Source organism: Gasterosteus aculeatus, chromosome X (assembly GCF_964276395.1).
Source record: "Gasterosteus aculeatus chromosome X, fGasAcu3.hap1.1, whole genome shotgun sequence".
In the NCBI taxonomy this organism is placed as follows: domain Eukaryota; kingdom Metazoa; phylum Chordata; class Actinopteri; order Perciformes; family Gasterosteidae; genus Gasterosteus; species Gasterosteus aculeatus.
Window position 1 is genome coordinate 19,047,179 of NC_135698.1, and position 20,656 is coordinate 19,067,834.

The 20,656-nt window shown below is 45.2% G+C and overlaps 4 protein-coding genes and 1 non-coding gene across 7 annotated transcripts; 3 read left to right on the top strand and 2 right to left on the bottom strand.

The window, feature by feature from the left end:
- Positions 1 to 276: 276 nt before the first annotated feature.
- Positions 277 to 3,311, bottom strand: kbtbd4 (kelch repeat and BTB (POZ) domain containing 4). The gene is made up of 5 exons (XM_040162023.2): positions 3,220 to 3,311; positions 2,041 to 2,515; positions 1,820 to 1,961; positions 1,548 to 1,654; positions 277 to 1,458 (listed from the first exon to the last, which is right to left on the bottom strand). Exons 2-5 carry the CDS (start codon positions 2,500 to 2,502, stop codon positions 598 to 600), a joined length of 1,572 nt encoding a protein of 523 aa, XP_040017957.1. The 5' UTR covers positions 2,503 to 2,515; positions 3,220 to 3,311; the 3' UTR covers positions 277 to 597.
- A 375-nt stretch (positions 3,312 to 3,686) lies between these two features.
- Positions 3,687 to 4,620, top strand: LOC144383793 (protein FAM180B). Its single transcript, XM_078083424.1, has 3 exons — positions 3,687 to 3,840; positions 4,020 to 4,093; positions 4,209 to 4,620. The coding sequence occupies exons 1-3, from the start codon at positions 3,759 to 3,761 to the stop codon at positions 4,557 to 4,559; spliced, it is 507 nt and encodes a 168-aa protein (XP_077939550.1). The 5' UTR covers positions 3,687 to 3,758; the 3' UTR covers positions 4,560 to 4,620.
- Positions 4,621 to 4,687: 67 nt separating this feature from the next.
- On the bottom strand, positions 4,688 to 8,845 carry ddb2 (damage-specific DNA binding protein 2). Of its 2 annotated transcripts, none has more exons than XM_078083422.1 (11): positions 8,677 to 8,845; positions 8,485 to 8,616; positions 8,303 to 8,412; positions 7,960 to 8,151; positions 7,301 to 7,470; positions 6,196 to 6,295; positions 5,911 to 6,088; positions 5,615 to 5,760; positions 5,259 to 5,414; positions 5,134 to 5,179; positions 4,688 to 4,999 (listed from the first exon to the last, which is right to left on the bottom strand). In XM_078083422.1, the coding sequence occupies exons 1-11, from the start codon at positions 8,693 to 8,695 to the stop codon at positions 4,755 to 4,757; spliced, it is 1,494 nt and encodes a 497-aa protein (XP_077939548.1). In that variant the 5' UTR covers positions 8,696 to 8,845; the 3' UTR covers positions 4,688 to 4,754. The 2 variants fall into 2 exon arrangements, with proteins under 2 accessions (XP_077939548.1, XP_077939549.1); XM_078083423.1 differs by lacking the exon at positions 7,301 to 7,470 and adding an exon at positions 7,642 to 7,787.
- Positions 8,846 to 9,358: 513 nt separating this feature from the next.
- On the top strand, positions 9,359 to 17,952 carry kif23 (kinesin family member 23). Of its 2 annotated transcripts, XM_040163159.2 has the most exons (23): positions 9,433 to 9,574; positions 9,759 to 9,822; positions 9,922 to 10,050; positions 10,395 to 10,500; positions 10,620 to 10,756; positions 10,860 to 10,972; positions 11,055 to 11,225; positions 11,398 to 11,442; positions 12,108 to 12,220; positions 12,477 to 12,598; positions 12,693 to 12,795; positions 12,891 to 12,970; positions 13,047 to 13,166; positions 13,277 to 13,436; positions 13,593 to 13,754; positions 13,859 to 14,025; positions 14,124 to 14,297; positions 14,433 to 14,636; positions 15,508 to 15,741; positions 16,056 to 16,144; positions 16,236 to 16,308; positions 16,806 to 16,876; positions 16,959 to 17,952. In XM_040163159.2, exons 1-23 carry the CDS (start codon positions 9,561 to 9,563, stop codon positions 16,972 to 16,974), a joined length of 2,667 nt encoding a protein of 888 aa, XP_040019093.2. In that variant the 5' UTR covers positions 9,433 to 9,560; the 3' UTR covers positions 16,975 to 17,952. The 2 variants fall into 2 exon arrangements, with proteins under 2 accessions (XP_040019094.2, XP_040019093.2); XM_040163160.2 differs by lacking the exon at positions 11,398 to 11,442 and having other exon boundaries at positions 9,359 to 9,574.
- On the top strand, positions 12,277 to 12,373 carry LOC120809911 (Z30 small nucleolar RNA). The gene has a single exon (XR_005710160.1). It is a non-coding gene; the product is annotated as a Z30 small nucleolar RNA (small nucleolar RNA).
- Positions 17,953 to 20,656: the final 2,704 nt, after the last annotated feature.

A 20,656-nucleotide genomic window follows, 5' to 3' on the forward strand; every position in this document is an offset into this window, starting at 1 on the left:
TTACAAATGCATGGTTGCATGATTGCAAGAATGAAAGATCTAAATCCCTGATGATAAACACAGTATTAAAGGGGGAGTTAATGCATAAGAAAATAAAGACATCTATCGACATCTATATATTTGACGGTTTACTTGAACGTGTACGTAGTAAACATAAAATACTATTTCAAGACAACTGAAAAGTTAGAAAACACCCTCCGTAATCAACTTTATGCAGGATTTATTTCCTACAACATCATCGTACACTTTAAAGAACCTACCATATACAAAAGAATGTTTTATGTTGGGTTTTTTAATCGGAAGTTGTGCATGCATGTCAACAACTAATCAGTGCACAGGAAACGTAGACGCTTAGTACACCACTTGTTACAGAATTCCTACAAATCATGTGTCCTCTGAGCTAAAGGAACCAACAATGACTCAATGGAATAATACGAGCAAGTGAAATAAACGTCAAACTTTTTCTACTGGTCTGAGGTTGAAGTCAACATGGAACGAGTGACACAAAAACCAGCTGAGCAAATACATTTAGAGCAGATCTACGGATGTCTGATCCTGATTGTCCTGCTAACACAGTTTGAACATCCAGAGGACAGTTTAGGCCAAAACAAACTGCCAGTTTGTGAGGAGGATTTTTAAACCTCGGATAACGTAGACAACGGATGTGGCCGGGTTAAACTTTAACGTGTTCGCGTCACCTTTCTTACATTTGTCTCGGAAGACGTAAATGCACCCATTACAGCTGGCAACCTTCCACAGTGAAGGAACACAGCTCCACACCTCAGGGAAGCGCAGCCGGGTGAAGCTCTCCAGCAGAGGGTTGTAGCACACCAGGGAGTCTCCCTCGGCTACGACGAAGATCACGTCCATGTGCACCGCGGCGTGCATGCAGCCCGCAAACGGCAGCATGTACGGTTTGATCCGGCATTTCTGGGAGGCCGTGTCAAAGCACTGAATCAGTCGAGAAGGCTTAGTAAAAAAGTCCATGTCGTTCTCCTCCCCTCCGAGCAGGTAGATGGTACCTCCCAAGTTGACACCGGCAGCCCCGGACACCGCTGTGTCCAGCTGGCTGGTCTCTGTCCACACGTTGTCCTTCACGGTGTAGTAGATGACCGCGTTTGAGAGTGTGTCCTGCAACGTCTTACCCCCTAATGAGTAGATAGCGTCCTCAGCAGAGACAGAGACCATGGTATGATGGAGGCGGTCTCTGGGCAGTGGGGCGCAGCGCTCCCAGTCCATGGTGTGCATGTTGCACTTCCACATGCGGCGAGGAATGGAGCCCCCCACCACGTAAAGGTCCCCTCCGTGTTTACAGGCCGCAGTGATCTGATGGCACAAACTGTTCTGTCCGCGCACGCTGATCGCGTCGTCCTCGTCGCAGTGAAGCGACACAGCCAGGGAGTGAGTCCGCGTCTCCTCTTTCCCAATCAGGTAAATATGGACATTCTCACCGATTTCCTGTGGACGTACAAAAGACACATCAGACTATACACATAGAATTTCAACAGAAATAAAAAAAAGAGCACTCTCCGATGAAAAAATGTTACCTTCAGATTTTCTTGAAGAATACAAGAAAACTCTTCTCTCTCAACCTTGTTGTGATTTATCCACACCTCAATGGCCACCGTAGGATTCTGGGAGCTCGGAACTCCATCTAGACACAAACACAAGGCCCAGAGGGTCTCATTCATTATATGTTGTATCACTGCTAGCTGTGACCGTTTGGCTAGCAGTATTAGAGATAACACAGAACGTTGTAGCAGATGGGAAAACTGTGTTTTGGACGTCATGGCACACAGGGATAAGTCATGGTTAATACCTTTGATGATGTCCAGGAGAAGACAGAGAGGCAGATTGAGAAATTCCTCAGTCTGACGCAGCTGCACCAGGTGGATTTTAGCGCAATGCTTTGCTGCAGTATATAACTCCTGGTCACTGTGTCTGTCTGCTAGCCACATCACCTGAACAAGAACGGCAAATCGTTAAACAGATACAAAAGAATGAGTTTATTTTACAAGTATTGCCGAAGTATTGAGTCACCTGTAGGCAGTTTTTGACCTCTACTGTCCGAGAGAGGAAGCGGGAACACTCCTCAAACAGTGCAGTGAGCTGATACATATCTGCCATCTCGTAGGTATCCTGAAGCTCCTCCACCTTCAATTTAATCGTGCCATGATAGATGTAATCAATCAGCAACTGAAAGACAGTGGCGCTGACATCCTTCAGTTCAATACAGCGGTTGTGGGACTCTTTGAGGTTGGAAGTGAACATAGAGCGGAAGAAACTGCTTTGTGCCGAAAGCACCAGCCGATGCAGGTTAAATTCTTTGCCATCCACGGTGATGGTGACATCAGCGAACAAGCCGTCCTCCAAACACAGATCCATGATGCTCTTCACCACCCGGCTGGAGTGGGAGCGATCGGTGAAGGTGTACCCCAGGAAGTAGTTGTCCTCTCCCACGGAGCCTCCGACACTGAGACCTCCCTCCTCGCTGGACTCCATCTTTGCTGCTCCCCTGACAAAGTCCCCAAACAACACAACATCCATTTACACAGTTGCTATTTTGAAATATATGTAAAGTTAATAACTAATACAATCAAGTTACGATGTTCAGTTATTGACGACACTGGTCCAGAGCTGTCCTGACACTGCAGGCCGACACAAATGACGATATTGGGTGTTTAAAAGAAATCTAACCATATGATGGCTAATAACACTTTTTGGGTAAAATAAATATATAAGACAGATAGTAACTACTTTATGAATAAACAAACTAGTAAAATGTTGGCATGTCTGCACTGCAAGTTTATCCCTCCAGCTTTCATATTGATTTGTTGCATTATCCTGAAAGGTGTTTATTATAATTAATGAGAACTGATACGATGACTGTGTGTCGCATTTAGTTTGCCATCCAAAAAATAGTTGAATCCAAAGCGTGGATGTACTGCTATAAAATTAGCAGGTTTTTAATTTCAGTCACGCCGAAACAGATGTGGATGCGTTAGCGCCTGAGGAGCTAACGTTAGCTTTGTTGTGTTTACGGTTCTCGTTAGCTAGAAGATGGTTAGCGCCCACAGCGGCTAGCTAGCTAGCAAGCTAACGTTAACTCGAGTCAGGATAAAAAACAGAATAACGTGGCAGTGGAATTGCAATTAGCACTGCAATGAGACAGTAGAGCGCTGGCGCTTTAAAAACGAAAAGATAAAATATCGCGTTTACCTCCGTTTCCACTTCTGTTATTATTCAGAGGCAGATGAACTCTGAACCGGAAGTAAATAGGTAGCTTCATCGGTCAGACGTGAGCTCGCTTGTTTTGACTCGAGCTGCTGCCTCCGTGTGGTAGAACTTCGTAACTACAAGTACGTATTGGGGGAAATTATTCGATGTTAAAATAGATTAATACATTATTATACCAAAGAATTAATTTCATTAGATTTGATACTGACTTCCTGTATTTGTATTTTGTTTTGTGTTCAACATGAATATACTCATACTGCATCATTCAGGTAAAAGGTTATTATTTGCACTTCCTTTAGGTTACTCTGTTAATTTAAGTCCCGCTAGCTCAAAGTTCTGCTTACTGAGATAAATAAAATCCAGGATTTATTTGATATAGCTCTCTGTTCTGCATCACAGCCATCTGGCTTGTCAGCCCTTTTTTCCGAGGTGAAAAAATGACTGGTATTTAGGCTGAGCTGTTTCTTCCTGCATTCACAAAAGGGCTTGAGGGAGGAGGATGAAGTGTTTTAGTTTCAGCGATGATTAAAAGAAGAATGAATATGAAAATACAACATCAAATCTGCCTTTGGGTCATTTTAAGGATTCTGTTTGTTTTGCAAGGTAAGTAGATATCTTCTAATAGGACTGTAATGAGGACAGACTTTGTTATGTTGTTGTGTAGTGCACTCCTTGACCAATGTGCACTAAACAGGTGTCAGCATTGATGATGACTTAAATCGTTTCTGCATTTTTCTTTTTCTGCAGTTATTTTAGTTAAACTTCAGTATTTCCTTCTTTAGAATCGACTGCAGGCACAAGACCAACTTCTGAAACAACATCCTCATCTGTCTCTGATGCAAACCTGATGTTTGAGGTACTTTTTTTTATTTTGGAGTGAACAGATTTCTACATGCAGCTAAATCAAATATTGTGGCGTGTTATACATGCAGAGTTAGTGATGCGTTCCTATTTTTCTATCCTGTGTGTAGTTGTTGCTTGGCGGGGTGGCGATCGACCGGGATGACAACATTGTTTTGCTCGACGAGGAGATGGCGTCGACGAGGCAGGGGCGGGCTTTTCTGTCTCAGATCAATGACAACTTTCCCAGAAGTCTCGGCTCCATGCTGCAAACGGCAGCCACGCTGGAGGGTCAGAGGAGGAGACGGCCAATGGCTCAGGATCAGTTTGACAGTCTTATCCTGAGCATGGTGTTCTCTGCCCAGAAAGCTCAGCATCAGGAGAGTAAAGAGGAGCAGGCGGCCTGGAGTGAAGCGCTCCTCCAGCTGGCAAACGTCACAGTCTATGAACTACGTGGAAACTATCTCTTCAGTTATGCATGATTCCAAAACTGCCGTTCTGTATGATGTAACAATGCAATAAATCACATACCATTAATCTTTGTATGTGTAATCTTAGTAATCTTATTTATTATTTAGTTAAAGATTGGCGAAAAAGGAAGCAAATCACATAGGAAATATGACAAACTTTTATTATAGAACAGTAGAAAAACAATGGGCTCCAGTTTAAGATCCAGTTTACTTCTTCCTCATCCGTGTCGGTTTTTGTTTGGTGCAGCCGGTCTTGGTCTCTGATTCTTCCAGAGAAGCCAGTTTCTTCTTGAGCTTGGCATCCATAGCGGGAGCTCTCCCGTCCCTGCTGGAGCGCTGCCGACTCCTCTGCTGCCCTCTTAAACTGCCTGCAGAGGTAGAAGATTCCTCCTGCCCTTTGGGCTGCTCACCGATCAACGACTTGTCTCTGTTCCACACCAGCGCCGTCACACCTGCGAGTACGCATTAAGCAGCTTAAAGTGACACACTTTGACTTCTATTCACTGAGTTGGTTTGATCAAATTATGCAAAAGATCAATCAAATTTATAAAAGGTGCTTTTGAAGAAAGAAAAAAAAAAAACTCACCCATTCCAGTTCCAATAACATCACCCATTGGATTGAATTTGTTGATCTGTGAATAAAGATCTGTGTTAATGACTTCAAGCCCAACAGGTGTATACTTTTTTTTAATTTTTTTTATAAACACTCACAGATTTGATTCCTGGAGCGCTGGGATCCTCCAGCTGACACACGAGCTCGGATGTGTTGGCATCATAGACGTCGATGGTCCTCTGATCTCCAGGGAAAACCCGGTCATCAGGGTAGCGGCCCGCCACGATGAGGTCATAGATAGGGTGCCATGTGGCCTACGGACAAAATAATAACGGCGTTCACAATCACTATCCCAACCCTACGTATTGATTCCGCTGGCAGGTCTCTCCAAATACCGTCTGGTCCGTGACTAACTACGAATGTCCTGATGTCGGTGTCCTGCGTTGTTTGCCGTACATGCATCCCTCAGGAGAAGTTACAGAAGTTCACATACACACCCAGAGAACCAACAGACCTTGATGGGTGTGAGATGCTGGAACTGTCTGTGTGGATGTTGGATGATATGTTGAGGCTTCGACCAATCAGAAGAAGAGTAGACCCGGATCTCGTCGTACTGATCGGTGGTGAGCAGCTTGGAGCAGTCCAACGGGTTGAAATAGGCTGCGAGGAGACAACAGAATGGCCGAGATTTCTTTACAACGTCCGCGTAGCAACGTCACTACTCCACAAATGTGTATATTAGGAATATTGCACAAATATTCCAAGATATTCCAAAATAAGATGTGCACTGCAAGAGGTAATGAGTGTTACCCGAGTTCACAGCTTTCTCATGAGGCATCTCATGGAGGAAGCTCTGCTTGTCTTTGATGTTTCTCAGATCCCAAAGTTTCACAGTGTGGTCGACTGAGGCCGTTGCCAACAACCAGTCACAGCAGGAGTTGAACTCTGCATGGGTCACTTTGGCTTTGTGCAGCTTGTTACTGAAAATCTACAAAGTCAAAACAGAACCAAAAAAGGCATCAACAATAAAAAAGACACACTTTATAAAAACCCTCACACAGTTTCTATTCACACCCAGGAGAGATAGACGCAAACCTTTTGGCCATCCAAACCCAGGAGTACGAGCTGTCCCACGTTGTCTCCGGTCACGAGCATCCGTCGACTTATAGACACATCCACGCAGCAGTACCAGAAACTTTAGAAACAGAAACTACATGTTTATGGTCACAGACTGGATGAATGAATGCATTGTCCCTTATTAATGCTGTCTAGTGGAATATATTTGTGCATTCACATTAGAAAATGCTTCATTGATTTTTTGATTTCTCTTGATTCTCTCTAGAACGATTCGGTCTCGATTCAGAAAAGTTAATAATCAAAATTAAAAAAAAAAAAAGTCTGTCTCGCGCAAGCAAAAGTTCATCTCGCGGAGCGTGAACTTCCTCGCTCGCGAGGTTAGTCTCTGCTCGCGCTCGAAGGTGTTTTCTACGCGCTCGCTGTTTTTCTTTTTGACAGTGAGGGGGCGGAGCCAGTGGTCTCTACACCTCATTATTTAGATTTTCCAAAAAGTCGATCCGTATTGAAAGTTGGCAAGATATTCACAGATTTGGACTTTTTTCCGGTATTTTACAAATACGGACCGGCCTGAGCCTAAGAGCAGCTTTTTCTTCATTTAAAAGAAAAATGAATCGGTTTAATATTTTTTTACATCGGCTACTTCCATATTGTGTTGAAATGCAAGCTGCGTTGGTTCTTGCATTGTTGATAGAAAATCATATTTGTGACAAAGATTTTTTTTCTCTTATAAAAAATTAGAGAAGGTAATTCATCTGTTGATTTTTTTAAATTATCAAATAAAGTAGGAAGTAATTAGCAACCTCTGAGTAGCAAACTCAGATTTGAGAAAATTTAGAAAATCAAGATGCATCGATAATCATTTTATCAGTTTAGAATCGATAATTGGTTTAGAATCGAATCGTTGACCTCTGAATCGGAATCGAATCGAATCGTGAGGTGCCAAGAGATTCCCACCCCTAATAAAAACACACACACAAACCAGCTGAGAGATGCGGTGTTACAACTGTTTTCAGAGTTGTAACATTCACCTTTCTTATTTCATAAAGGTGAAATGTTGGAAAAGCGAAGGTTACACCTCAGCACATTGAGGTCACAGCATCTCTTTGAGCATCAGTCTTCTCACCAGACGTTGTGGTGATCGTGGCCACAGTCTTGAGTCCTGGACAGAACGGTGGGCGTGCGGCCGCCCTCGAAGCTCTGCGTGGTCAACGTGCCCTCGCCAGAAGCCACGTAGACTTGGGAAAGGTCCGTCGGGCAAAACTTCATCCCTCCGATAAAGTCTCCCGCTCCGCTCTGTGCACGGGGACACAAACGCAGGCCTGTCACAACAGGACAGCTACCGGCACCACACTACCACACACGTGTGTAGCATTAAAACCAACGAGGGCCACGTGGTAAGAAGACTGATGCTCGGGCCTGTGACTCGCTTTGGTAGCAGCTTAGAGAAAGCAGACCATGTCTTACTTCATTAGGTCTGTGTTGGCAAACACTGTTAAAGTTGTCCCATTGAGATCTCGTAGCGCTGTCACCCCCGCCATAGACGAGGTGAACAGCTGAGTGGGATTTAACTTGTTAAACGTCATGTCTGTAACTGAGTCTCCGACCCCCATCTAGGCAGAGAACCAATAAAAAAAAGGCGCGATCGAGTAAGTCTGGTTTACACAGGTTGGAAATGAATCACAGCTTCATGGAGTCTTTTTTTTAATTCAGTTTTGAAATGGGCCCCCTCGTTGACCGACTCGAGCTGTCGAGCCCATTTGGGGATCTGGCGCAGGAACTCACCCCTTGAAGAAAGACTTTTTTAGTGGGCACCTCAAAATCCCACAGGTATATGTCGCCGCCCTTGGAGCCCATGGCCAGTGTGGTGGGATGAGCGGGGTGCCACTCCAGGCAGGTGATTCTCCGGTTGAAGGGGCTGGTGGCACCGTGGAAGCGATAGGACGACAGCGAGCGGACAAAGGGTTGCTGCAGACACTGGAAGAGACGACATGGACGACAAGAGGCCATCTGCACATGAATATATGTTTCTACCTTCAATGATGCACGTGTCAATAAAGTGATATGCATTTGGTATGAACTCTGTCATACATTGACATAGACCCATGGCATGCATGTGCAGACTCACCCGCCTCATCTGGGAGTGAAGGGTTTCTCCCAGACTGCTCTTGTAAATGTAGTGCAGGATGCTGCTGTACCCTCCTCTCCTCTGAATCCCTGCAGGCGTAGCAGGAGGACCTGAAACATCAACAGACTGTCAGGACAGAGACATCTGTCGTGCAATGTACTGGAGCTGTCCGTCCTGCACACCTTTGGATGTTTCTCCATGTTTTCTGTATCGTAGTTTTTTGGAGAGCGCTGGACCTGAACTTCCCGCTGTCGCTTTCTTCGGTTTAGCATTTGCATCTGCGGACTTCGTCTGTCTTGTTTTCATTTTCCCCCCTTCAAAAATATATTTTTTTATCGTATAACACAACACGGGAGATTTGACTCGTCACTTACTCATCCGACCGGACTGCATAGGTGTGATATTCAGGGTTCAATGCCGCAGTTTAAGAGTAGGAGCCGCTGGTGTTGATATTACACAACGGTGCTGCACGCCTGTGTTTTGTAACGTGAATTGAGTCACAGGTGGGGGGCGGTACCTTTTTCTTCTTTGCGTTCATTGGCGGGTTGACATACATGTTATGAGTTACATACCGCCCCCTACCGCAATGGAGTGTGTAAAAGTTAAACATGACCTGTAGAAATTAAATAAAAACAACTTTAAAAAACAAGGTAAAAAAAGACGAATTTATTCTATACATTCCAGTATTTATTAAGAAAACGATTACCTCATACTAAATGTATTATTTGTGTTATCAATATATTTATTGACTTGATTTGGATTATATAAACATATTGTAAAACTGATTTTTGGAGCTTGAATTATTTTTAAATATCTGATGTAAATATCTGATACGACTAAGGTATAAACTATTGCATATTGTAGCGTGCCTTAAGTTCATAAATGTATATGAGATGAACGTTACTAGCTTTCAGTATCTTTCTACAAATGTATTATTTTATGATTTACTTAGATAACAGATACAATACAATGCACTTATCCTTTTTTCTTTTAGGATTTCCTACGACGACGCGCTGTCTGCTAGTATCTGCTAGTGTCTGCTAGTATCTGTCGATGCCGTGCAACATATTTTACATTTCTGTTGCTTCCACAAAAGGCTCTGAGCTGAAGCCGGAAACACGTGATTGCCTGTTCTGAAGTCTCATTGGCTGCTGCCGCCTTGGTTTGAAATAAGCACTCCTCCGATCAGAGGCGGAGGGAATTTTCAAAATTGCAGGAACAAGGACGATACGAAAATCACAGGAAGCAGCGAGTTACGATGATCAGGCAAGCGTAAGTAGATTTACTGCGTTTAAAGTTGATGATCTATAAGTATTCTGAGGCTAAATGTCGTGCTTTAGTTAAAATACGACTTGCTAACTGAATACAAACAACTGTTGGCTAACTAACGTTAGCTGTTAGCTTAGCCGTAACGTTACCGGTCGCTTTGTCCACGCATTTTTCCTTTTTTTTTCAGGAAAGGAAGAACCCCCCGGAGGCCTAATAAAAAGCCATCCAGTACCCAGAAAGACCCGGTTGGGGTGAGTGTCTCATACGTTTGTTGCATGCATTACGTTTGTTATGCGATGACGTTATGCGACCGTTTGGCTTGTTGCTTCCTGAGACTTGGTTTTCCTCAGGTGTACTGTCGCGTACGACCTTTGGGTGCGGAGGGCGAGGAGTGTTGCATCGAGGTGATCAGCGGCACCACCATCCAGCTGCACGCCCCCGAAGGCTTTAAAACAAACCGCAATGGAGAGTACAAGGAGGTAATCTATATGTGTACCTGAACAGATCCCCATGGAAACTGGTGTTGTCTCATAGAGCTTAACCACTGTTAAACAAATGCTCACATCGATGGTTTGGGAAATGCTCCTCAAATCAATCCCACATACACGATCCTGCTGCCATAAATACCCGGTTGTTAACCAAATGTGTATTGTATTAACCATAGTAGACAGTTTGCTCTCGATTTAACCCACACAGAAGCTACTTTTGTCTAAACTTATCCTTTTTCGTTTATGACCTCAGATAATAGTACAATGACGTATAACGCCAGCCGTTTGCTTCAATGTCCGCTTAAATATTCCAAATACTGTTTTTCACTTCTCAGACCCAGTATTCCTTCAAGAAAGTATTCGGAGTGTCGATGTCTCAGATGGAGCTGTTTGAGCATGTGGCCAAACCTCTTGTTGACGACCTCATCCACGGAAAGAACGGTAAGAGCACCCAACCTCTGAAAAGAGTTATTTCTTTTTCAAATAACAGTTTAATTAGATGCAATTGTTTTTCACACCACATATCAGTCATTTTGCGGCGTTTTCCTTGCTTGTTGCAGGTCTGCTCTTCACGTACGGGGTCACAGGAAGTGGGAAGACGTTCACCATGACAGGCTCTCCGGGCCAAGGTGGACTTCTACCTCGCTCACTGGACATGATCTTTAACAGTATAGGACCGTACCAGACCAAAAGATATGTAAGTGAGGAAACGTGAAAGTGCGGTGGCAATCGTCTCTTGTACCCTAAAAACTAGATTGTGAAATTGGTGCATGTATTCTAATTCATGTAATATTTGTCAGGTTTTCAAGACCGATGACAAAAATGGCATGGAGGTCCAGAGTGAAGTTGATGCTTTGCTGGAGCGCCAAAAGCGGGAAAACAACCCGTCCTTTCCCAAACCATCCTCATCCAGGTGAGTCTGAGTCTTGTTAAACACCAGCGTTCTGCTACTGTGTAGCTTCTATATAACATGCAAGTCGCTGCTTTGGTTCCAGACAAAAGCTCGATCCTGAAATTGCTGATATGATAAAGTCTGAGGAGGCCTTTAAAACTGAAGGTGTGGACGAGGACAGCAGCTACAGCGTCTTCGTTTCCTACATAGAAATCTACAACAACTACATCTATGATCTCCTGGAGGAAAATCAGGAAGATGCTATCAAACCAAAGTGAGTCCGGGAACTTTAAAGTGAGAGGAATGTGATCATATAAACAGAATTGAAATGCTGATTAATCATTTGACTCTTTTCATATGTTATATTTCAAGTTCAATAGTTTGTTTAGGTACTTTTTTTCTCCTGAAGAATCATGAAGACAATTACGGCCTTTTCTTTCTACTAGGTGGAATGGTGGAGGCACACCTGTACGCCAGAACACTGAGTTCATGTATGTGACCAGTGAATACTCGAGCATCATCCGACTTGTAGCCTAGTTGAGATTAACTCTACAGTCAACACTGGAGACGTGCTTTAACTAACAAACATGACGCGGAAACCTCTTGTATTAAAAATGAAATATAATTGTCAGGACGACTAAGAAATTACCCAGAACTAAGGCCGGGTTTCAGGGCGGTTTTACCTTTTTTATCGTCAAAATAATCTCTGAGCATTTGCTGTTTTGACTTTGTATGATGGTCAACTGAACATTTGATTCTGAAGTTTAAGCATAAACAAAATAATCAATTGCCGCATTATGAAACCAGAAGTTGTCAAACAGTTGCAAAATTCCCATTTGAATCAAAATGTCTGCCAGTGCTCAATGCTAGATTTTGGTACGCCAATAATACCCATACGATATCCAGGTGATTTCTCCAGTGTTGATCGCATCACCCCTCCAGCTGCTTGTAGTCTTTGTTGGTCAAATCCCCTGAATGTAAACCGGCTGCCTGTTGCTTTGAACTGCGCTTTTTTTTTTTTTCTTCCATGGCTGCAATCAAGCAACATCTATACCCCCTCCCTCCCCACACCCCTTCCATGTTTGTTACACAGTTTGTGGATGAAAAATGAAACCCATGTTGTCAGTGACTTAACACTTTTCCGTTATCAACGTAGACCGCCGCAATCAAAGATCCTCAGAGAGGACCAGAATCACAACATGTATGTGTCTGGTTGCATGGAGGTCGAAGTCAAGTCTGCCGAGGAGGCATTCCAAGTCTTCTGGAGAGGTGAGTGCCTGTGAGATTTGTGTTGTGAAGTCCAACCGTTTATTTAATGAAAAACATTGCCCTGATGATACTAGATGTGAGTGACCTGGCATTGCTGGCCTCCGGGTCGGCTCTGGCCCGGATATGACCTCAGACGATCTTCTCTCTGAGCTGTTGGCGCAAGAGCGCAAAAATCCATTTTTAGAGCCGTCGAACCGGCACGCGAGTAGTGAATAGACGTGTTCTTTGAAAAGCTCCCTGTATTATGCCGTTCCAGGTCAGAAGAAGAGGAAGGTCGCCAACACCTGCCTGAACCGGGAGTCCAGTCGCTCCCACAGCGTGCTCATAGTCAAACTGGCGCAGGCCCCTCTGGACGCAGATGGCGACAACATTCTCCAGGTCAGTAGAACTGAAACCCAGTATCTGATCGCAGGGTCACACTCTGATTCATTTTAAATGAATTTTTTCCCCCCCATTTTTTTGTCTGTGTCAGGATAAAAGCCAGGTGACTGTTAGTCAGCTCTGCCTGGTGGACTTGGCAGGAAGCGAGCGCACCGGTAGGACGGGGGCAGAAGGCACACGCATACGAGAAGCAGGTTTGTGACAAAAACAGCCGAATAAAGCTTTTTTATTTTATTTTATTTTTTTAAACTTAAGTTGCTTGATAATAAATGACATTCTTACCTCGCAGGTAACATAAATCAGTCTCTGCTCAATCTGCGAACATGCATTGAGGTACTCCGGGAAAACCAGATGTGTGGCACAAACCGGGTAGGAATCACCGGAGCTAATACTGTAATTTCATTCTCTGGAGAACCGTGCAGGTAACACAGGTTTTCCCTTCCAGATGGTCCCCTACAGAGACTCCAAAGTAACCCATCTGTTCAAGAACTACTTTGACGGAGAGGGAAAAGTCCGAATGGTTGTTTGCGTCAATCCGAAAGCTGACGACTACGAGGAAACTGTGGTACGTTCGTCCCGCCCCTTCACTCTGTGCCCCTCCCCCCCTTCCCGATCATTGAATGGACGTAAAACGTTTCTTTACGTCTCACTCTCACCCGGACTGTGTTTGTCCAGCTGGTGATGCGGTTTGCAGAGATGACCCAGGAGGTGGAAGTGGCCCGGCCAGTGGACAGGCCCATCTGTGGCTTCACACCGGGCCGTCGCCATAGAAACCGGGCCTTCAAAGAGGAACTGACCCGCAAGCTGGACGAGCGCGGTGGTCCGATAGATGGAGGTAAGTTCTACACGTAATACATGTAAGCTACATCTGCAAAAATAAATGTATAATGGCATTAGTTCTTAAGCCCCAATTTACTGAAAAATAACCAATATCTTCATCTTCAAAAAAAAAAAAAAAAGAACTTAAAAGGATTTTTTTTTTCTTTTTTAGATGTGCCCTTTGGTTTGAACCAAGTGGTGCACAGCCTCCCCCCTCTACCTTCCTCTGAGCTGACCGACCCCAACGATGACATCACCCTGCCCAGGCTGATCGAAGCTCTGCAGAACAGACACCGGATCAGGCAGATGATGATCGACAAATACAACAATACAGGTGCCGTCTGACCTCCTAGCGCCTCTCGCTGCACAGCTGGGATTGCTCAGGTCACTTAAAGTGTCTCAACTCTGCTCCATGTCTTCTCCCCTGGGTTATTTTAGCAAACCTGATGAAGTCCAAGCTTCAGGAGCTGGGCAGCGTCCACAATTCTAAAGACAATTTAATTCATGAACAAAATGGCGAGCTGGGGAATCTGGATAAAATCATCCAGAACAACAAGGTGGAGCTCGAACGCATGGAGAAAATAATCAGGATGCAAGAACACAAGGTGACGGGACTCGAACATCCACGCCGGCCAGTTACTGCTCGTTTGTTTTGTAGATATGTTGCTCAGTTCCTTAAACGTCCAACACGGTCCTGTTCCAGATCGACATCCTGCAGAAAACCACTAAAATATACGAGGACGACAAGCGCTCCATGAAGTACGAGCTGGAAACCAGAGACCAGAGGCTGCAGAGGGAGCTGTCCGAGAAGAAGCGCATGGAGCAGCGCATGCAGGGCCAGGTCACAGACACCCAGTACAAGTGGGAGAAAGAATGTGTGAGTTTCTCTTCTAACGCTGATACACCCTTGTGCGTGCTATATATTTCTTTTTAGAGTAGCAAGTTGGAGATTGTCCAGTTTTTTTTGTTTTGTTTTGGTCATGCCAACAATTTCCCCCTCCTCGCTGTGCAGGACCGACGCGTTAACGCGATGCAGCTGGAAATGCAAAACAAGCTTTGGGTGAAAGACGAGAAGCTGAAGCAGCTCAAGGCCATCGTGACTGAGAGCAAGACTCCGGGTCGCCCCGATCCTCCACCCCGTCAGACGCAGCCTCAGCGGCCTTCCAGAGAGGAGCGACTCCCCGCCAAGAGATCGGCCTCGCCCTCGCCCGTCCCTGTATGTTGTGTTGACAATGCGCATCCAGAGCCCCCGCCTGGCTCCTGATCCACTTTGCTGTTCCCCCCCCCCGCACTAATATTACTAATCCCACCGTGATGGCGGTGGATGCGGGAGCAGCGTTGCAGTAACACACACGATAGTATGGTTCAGTGCATTAGTCCTGCTGCAGTTAAACATACACAACGTAACATACACCACAAAGGTGTCTGCTGCTGCTCCGTTCCACCAGTACCACGTCATCCATATGCCATTTCTTTGTACTAACTGTATCTAACCGTGCATGTATATCCGAGAGGAGCTACAGGAAGCAGCTTGAGGTTTCATAGCGACTCTTGTCAGATTAGGAGTCCTTCTCTTTAGACACTGTTTTCAGTTTGAGTTCCTTCAACTGAAGTGGTATGCAAGCCATTTAGCGGACTCATGGTCCATCAGTGTTTCCCACAGATCCAACGTCAACGTGTGGCGGCTGGGGGGGGGGGGGGTTCAATATTCATTTGTAAGACAACTTTATTGGAGAAAATACAAAACCGGGATTCACCCGTATACAAACGTCGTAGTAAATGCGCAAAGTCTGCAACTTTGATCACAGCAACGTAATTTGCGGGGCTTGCTAAAAAAAGACGTGTGTGTGTGTGTGTGACCGAGATGGAGGGAGAACAGGGAAAGGAAATCCAGCTGAACGAATACGCTGCGTGATTTAAATAGCGTTAAAAAAATTGCACCAAACGCGTGGATGTGTGGCGGCCCGTGTTGAATTTGTGGCTCGCCGCCACAAGTGTGTCTATGTGTGGGGAAACACGGTCCATGTCTTTGTCAGTGTGATCCTTCTTGTCTAAGTTCTTTTTTCGACTGCTTCTCCGCCACGTAGACGACAACGCCGGTGCGGCCGCTGCACCGTCGCTCTCACTCCGCTGGCGGCGAGAAGTGGGTCGACCACAAGCCCACGTCCAGCTTGGACTTGGGTACAGTTCTGCAGCCCGTCATCCCCAACGCCATCCAGGTGTCGGCAGCCAGCGGGAAGGCCCTGGCCAAGTGTGACCGCTACATGTTGACGCACCAGGAGGTCGGCTCCGACGGTGAAATACAGACCAAATATGTTAAGGTTAGTACGGTTACTCTGACTATAGGTTTGCATTGTGTAAAGTTGATGTTTTTAAGTACCGTCACGTTGGAGCATAACGTTCAGATCAGGAACTCCTTCGTCTCCCACATGCAGTCACCTGTATGTCGCTCAAGGCTGCTGACATTTCAGGCCATGTATTTATTTAGTAGCAAAGATAATCATCCTTTGGTTGAGGAGCACATGGTTGATATGAAACTAGTGTTGGTTGTCTTTTTCAATTTTGTTTTAAATTTTTTAAGGAAAGGATCCTGCGACTGATCTCTATTACATCAAACGTGTTCTTCGTTTTACAGGGTGAGGTGATTCAAACAAGAGGAGGAGGACAGTCCGTCCAGTTCACTGACATCGAGACCCTGAAGCAGGAGCTCACCGCAGTCCCGAGGTAGCAGCCAGGCAGGAGCGCAGATCAGTCAAGTGTTCGTAATGATGCTTAAACATTTTGCTTTCGGTCACTTTTCCGTTTGTTTCTGAAGGCGTAAAAGAAAATCATCCGAAGGTGCACCCGGAGATGGAACAGGTGGTTCTTGGACTGATGTGGAGACGAGGGTAGGATGATGATTATTGATCAGTCTCCAATAGCCTGGTGCGAAAGCAGATGGCTCATGTGATGAAACGTGATGTGATGCTTGATGCTTGTGTACAGAGGCCTGGTGGGCAACCTAAAGCGGTGTCTCTTGTTCTTTCAGCTATATAAAAAAAATGCAAACTTGCTTTTATTGCTCAGCCAAAGGCATTTATATTTCCATGCTGCTAATGTGTGCAAGGCAAGAGAAGCAGTAAAAATGACAATTAATATAATTGCTGATTTAATATTGTTCATAATTAATCATATAAACACTAAATACAATACCCTCAAAGTACATATTTAAATGTGGGTAAAGTTAAAACAATACAGCTCTGACACAGCGGTCACGTCTTAACATTGTACCAGCATTGCAGGCAGCGAGATATTTCAGTAAGAAGCAACAACGTCTCGTTTTCTTGCTGTTTATGTGTCTTTATAATTTTGTCGATTTGGGTCCTAATTCGTCTTTTGTTGCCAGTGTTCTGTGGCTGTGGAGATGAGGGCTGGATCAAACATGGGTCCTAGCTTTGAGCATCATGTAAACACCAAGTAAGCTGTCCACAGATCACGTCCGAAAATAACATTTACTTTTGCAATACACAGAAAAGTATTTCACTTTTTCTTCTTACAGACGCAGAAAACCCTAAACGCAGCCGACAGCTGCTCCTGGCATCGCTCCTCCTCCCCCTGGCTGTGTAGCCCTACTTATAGTATTTAAACCTTTTTCCACACTTTTTATATATTCAGAAGTGTATATACATAGATCACCAAAGCTGTAAAATATTATATGCGTTGTATTTGAAGATAGATCTTCTGTGATGTAGTTACTGCGGCGCTGCTGCTGAAAAGAGTCTGTGTGCATCAAAAGTCTGTTATTTGGCACTTCAGGAGTCATGAAGCGACCAAATAGATTTTTATCTGCTCAATATTTGGTTCTCGATGGGTGAATTATATTGAGCTTTAGTTATATTATATTGAGTGAAGTTTGATTAATCCATTTACATTAAATTCCCTACTCCATACAGTTTGGATGAAACCGATATCTCTTGCCTTTTACTGTAAGGACTAAAATCCCACGGAGCACCAGTTTGTCTGCGTTTGTCACGCAGTAAATACAGAGCAAATTTGACAGTTTTGTTGCGTAACGCTCCACGGAGGGAGCGCTCGGCTCGTTTTGGGACACTAGGTGGTGATACAGGACCGCAGTTGCACACTCTGAGCATGTTGAAATGCCAACTATACGGACGTCACTGTAGAAAAACACGGGGTCTTAAGAGTGCGTGAAAAGTAATAACCGCTTTGCACGGTTTCCTGCTTTAAAACGGATGAGCAGAACTGTGGATGGTCCGTTAAGAAGAGACGCCCCGCCTTTTTTCAAACCACGCTTGAAAAGAGATGAAACATTAAAGCGCTGGGCGACGCTGTATTACAACTGGCTATATTATATGTCATATAAACAATGCATGCTTTGGATTACTTGGCACAAATTGCTTTATTGTGCTCATGCTTGATTTAGATATGTAATATGTTAAACCAAACACCGCGTATATAAATCCACATGAGTGGTTGTCGTCCTTCTGGTATGCCGGGTCCCACATATTAAAAAGACTACTTCCTGATTTTAACTGTTGTGTGTGTGGTTTGTTCTCACGTAACTTTTCTTTTGACAGTTTTGACCTTTGCCTGCAAACAAGGGCGTTTGGTATCTGAGGGGGGGACAAACTTGATGCTGTTAACTGTTGAGCTTAAACTCCCACGAGCTAAAATGTCAGCGTCCCGTTTCTCGCATCACGCGTGTAACGGCCAGCAGAAGCTCGCGCTACTGTCATCCAGGCGCCGAGTGGACAGTTGAAATCTCATCAACCACCAGTCTGGCTGGGTTTCAATTGGAAAGCGCCGGAGAGTGACTAACGCGTAGCCTCTTGGAGAGGGTCAAGAGCCCAGAGCAACCAGCGCCATTAAATTCACTCCTATGAGGTATTGAGCGCTCTGCGTTTTGACCAGGCTCTGTTTGGTGTGCTGCACGACACTTCTCACTGCAAACCCTCCACAGCAAGTGGCGGCGAGAAGTACAAAGATGTTATTTCAAAACTCTTCCCCCCCCCCCCCACACTCGCGTGAAAAGCTGCAACGAAAATCCGCAAGAACAAAGTCTTCACGGCCGTTGACCCGAATGGATGGTAAGAACACATCGGACTCCATTTCACAGCCTCCGGCTTCTAATCACACATCACGCTTATCAATAATATTAAACTTGCTGGAGAGGATTCTGATGTTCTGCTTGAAAACAAGTCAATGATATTTTAAAGAAGCCTAATTGCGTTTGTTTTATTGAGTGTTGAACGGGCCTTTTGCTACAGGCAATATCAAATAATTTACAACAATCTATGATGTCAGTGACGGCCGCTCAGTGGTTGAAAATAACACAGGTCATCATTTTGACTGATATCATTTCTTTTAATCCGCTCAATAGCCATCTCGTTTAGAAGTTAAACCTGGATGAACCGTTTCTGTGGCCATGTCGCCGCAAGAAATGTACTTTTAAGTGACATAGTATCAGCTAGCGGTCAGCTGGCCGCTAACCTTTCAGTAGTTTGTGTTCAACCGTTTCATATTGATCTATTAATACAAATTATTGATTACAGCTGCTTTAATGAAGCCATTTTGATTTTCTATATTTGACTTGAGCATCAGGTCCGTGACCTCTTTCTGCTCCCGTGATTAACGCGCCGTACTGGATCAGTCCGTGAAAAGTGGGCCTGAGTTTAAATAGATGTGATGAAAGCGTAACCCCATCTAGTGGCACTCTAAACTTGGCTGTACGGCGCGTTTCGGAGGAGGACGCCTGCTGCAGTGGCTTCCAGAGCTGTATCATAACCGAATGCTTTCTGATTTGAAGGGCACGTCGAAGCGACTCCCCAAATCACAGCCACGGCTCTCCTTTACACCAGAACCCCATCACGAAGGCTTTCCGCACGGCGGGGGATCACAATTCCCCCGACAATCAAAGCCAATTAGTGAGAAACACGAGTAAATGCTGCACGTGAGCGGCAGCAAAGCTCAGCAAAGCCGGGCCTGTGCGCTGCGTCTTCATATGTCAAGGCCGCGCGGCTGCCTGCCGGGCTAAATGCGTCGGCCCGCAAAGACGCGGGAATGCAGATGAGTGTTGACAGCCAGTCGATTGTCATTCAGCCCATCTCGCAGCCTCTCGCGGCTCATCTGCCTCCTTTTCTCTTCTTCTTTGCAGAGCTCCTGTTCCCTCGCTCGCTCCTCTGCCTTAATGCATACTAAAAGGCCCGGGGGAGGCACGAGGCCCCGTGTTCAGTGTTAATAAAAGGTAAAAGCTCCCACGCTGTCGTTTCGGTGAAGAGCAGATGGGTCAAAGAGTCACAAACTGGCAGAGACTCCCAGAGGTGGAGTTTGCTTTTTCAGCTGTTCAGGAGCACATCGGATGAGAATTGCTGTGGACCTTAAGCGCATGTGGTTAGTGGTTGAGAGCACCTCATCCCATCTGCTCCGCCTCCTGCTGTGCTTTGTTAGCGCGATGTGTCACTTAGCTCCTGCGCTCACTCTCGGCGAGACAGTCTACAACTAGCTGAGCGGATTTTCTTACATGGCGCTGGCCGGACAACGTTTTACACCCAAAGGTGATTTAAACAGATGTTAAGTCGGTCACTGTCCATTTCATCTCCTGCCCGTTGTCATGTGGAGATGAGGAATCCATTCGTCGTCACGCTTGTTGTGTTACACGTCGACATTGAGAGGGTTGACCTCCGACCGACGTGACTCGAGACGTGACGGATTTGTCGTTGAAAATATTGGAAGCCGTTGTCGTGTGTGCTCGTTCTAGGTAAATTGGGCCGAATGCTTTTTGTTCCCGTCTCCACCTCTTTGTTCTTCGCAGTCGACTAAGTGCTCGCAGCTGTCGGTTGAGTGTATTCTCTTTGCCAAGTTCATGCGGCTTGGCCGCACTTTTAGCTGGCTGTGTTCTGACTGCGGTGACATGTATGCCACGACTGATTCCCATTGACTCGCTTTCATTGTGACTGCGATGTGTCCCTCGAATACAATGCTGGCTGACTTTTTTTATTTTTTTTACAAGCGGTTGATCTCATCTAGTTAGCGCTGCAGCGTAACCGGGCTTTGCGTGCAGTTGGCTGATTATTTAAGCAGCGCTGCAAGCTTTATTCTGATGAAACGAAAGGGGAGGAGGTGCCAGAATTGATTGTACTGACAATGGCCCGATACAGGATGATGCATGATGACTAAATGGTATTTGGAATGTGTGGGAGATCCACTCAACTTTCTCACATTACGTGAATCCTTTCA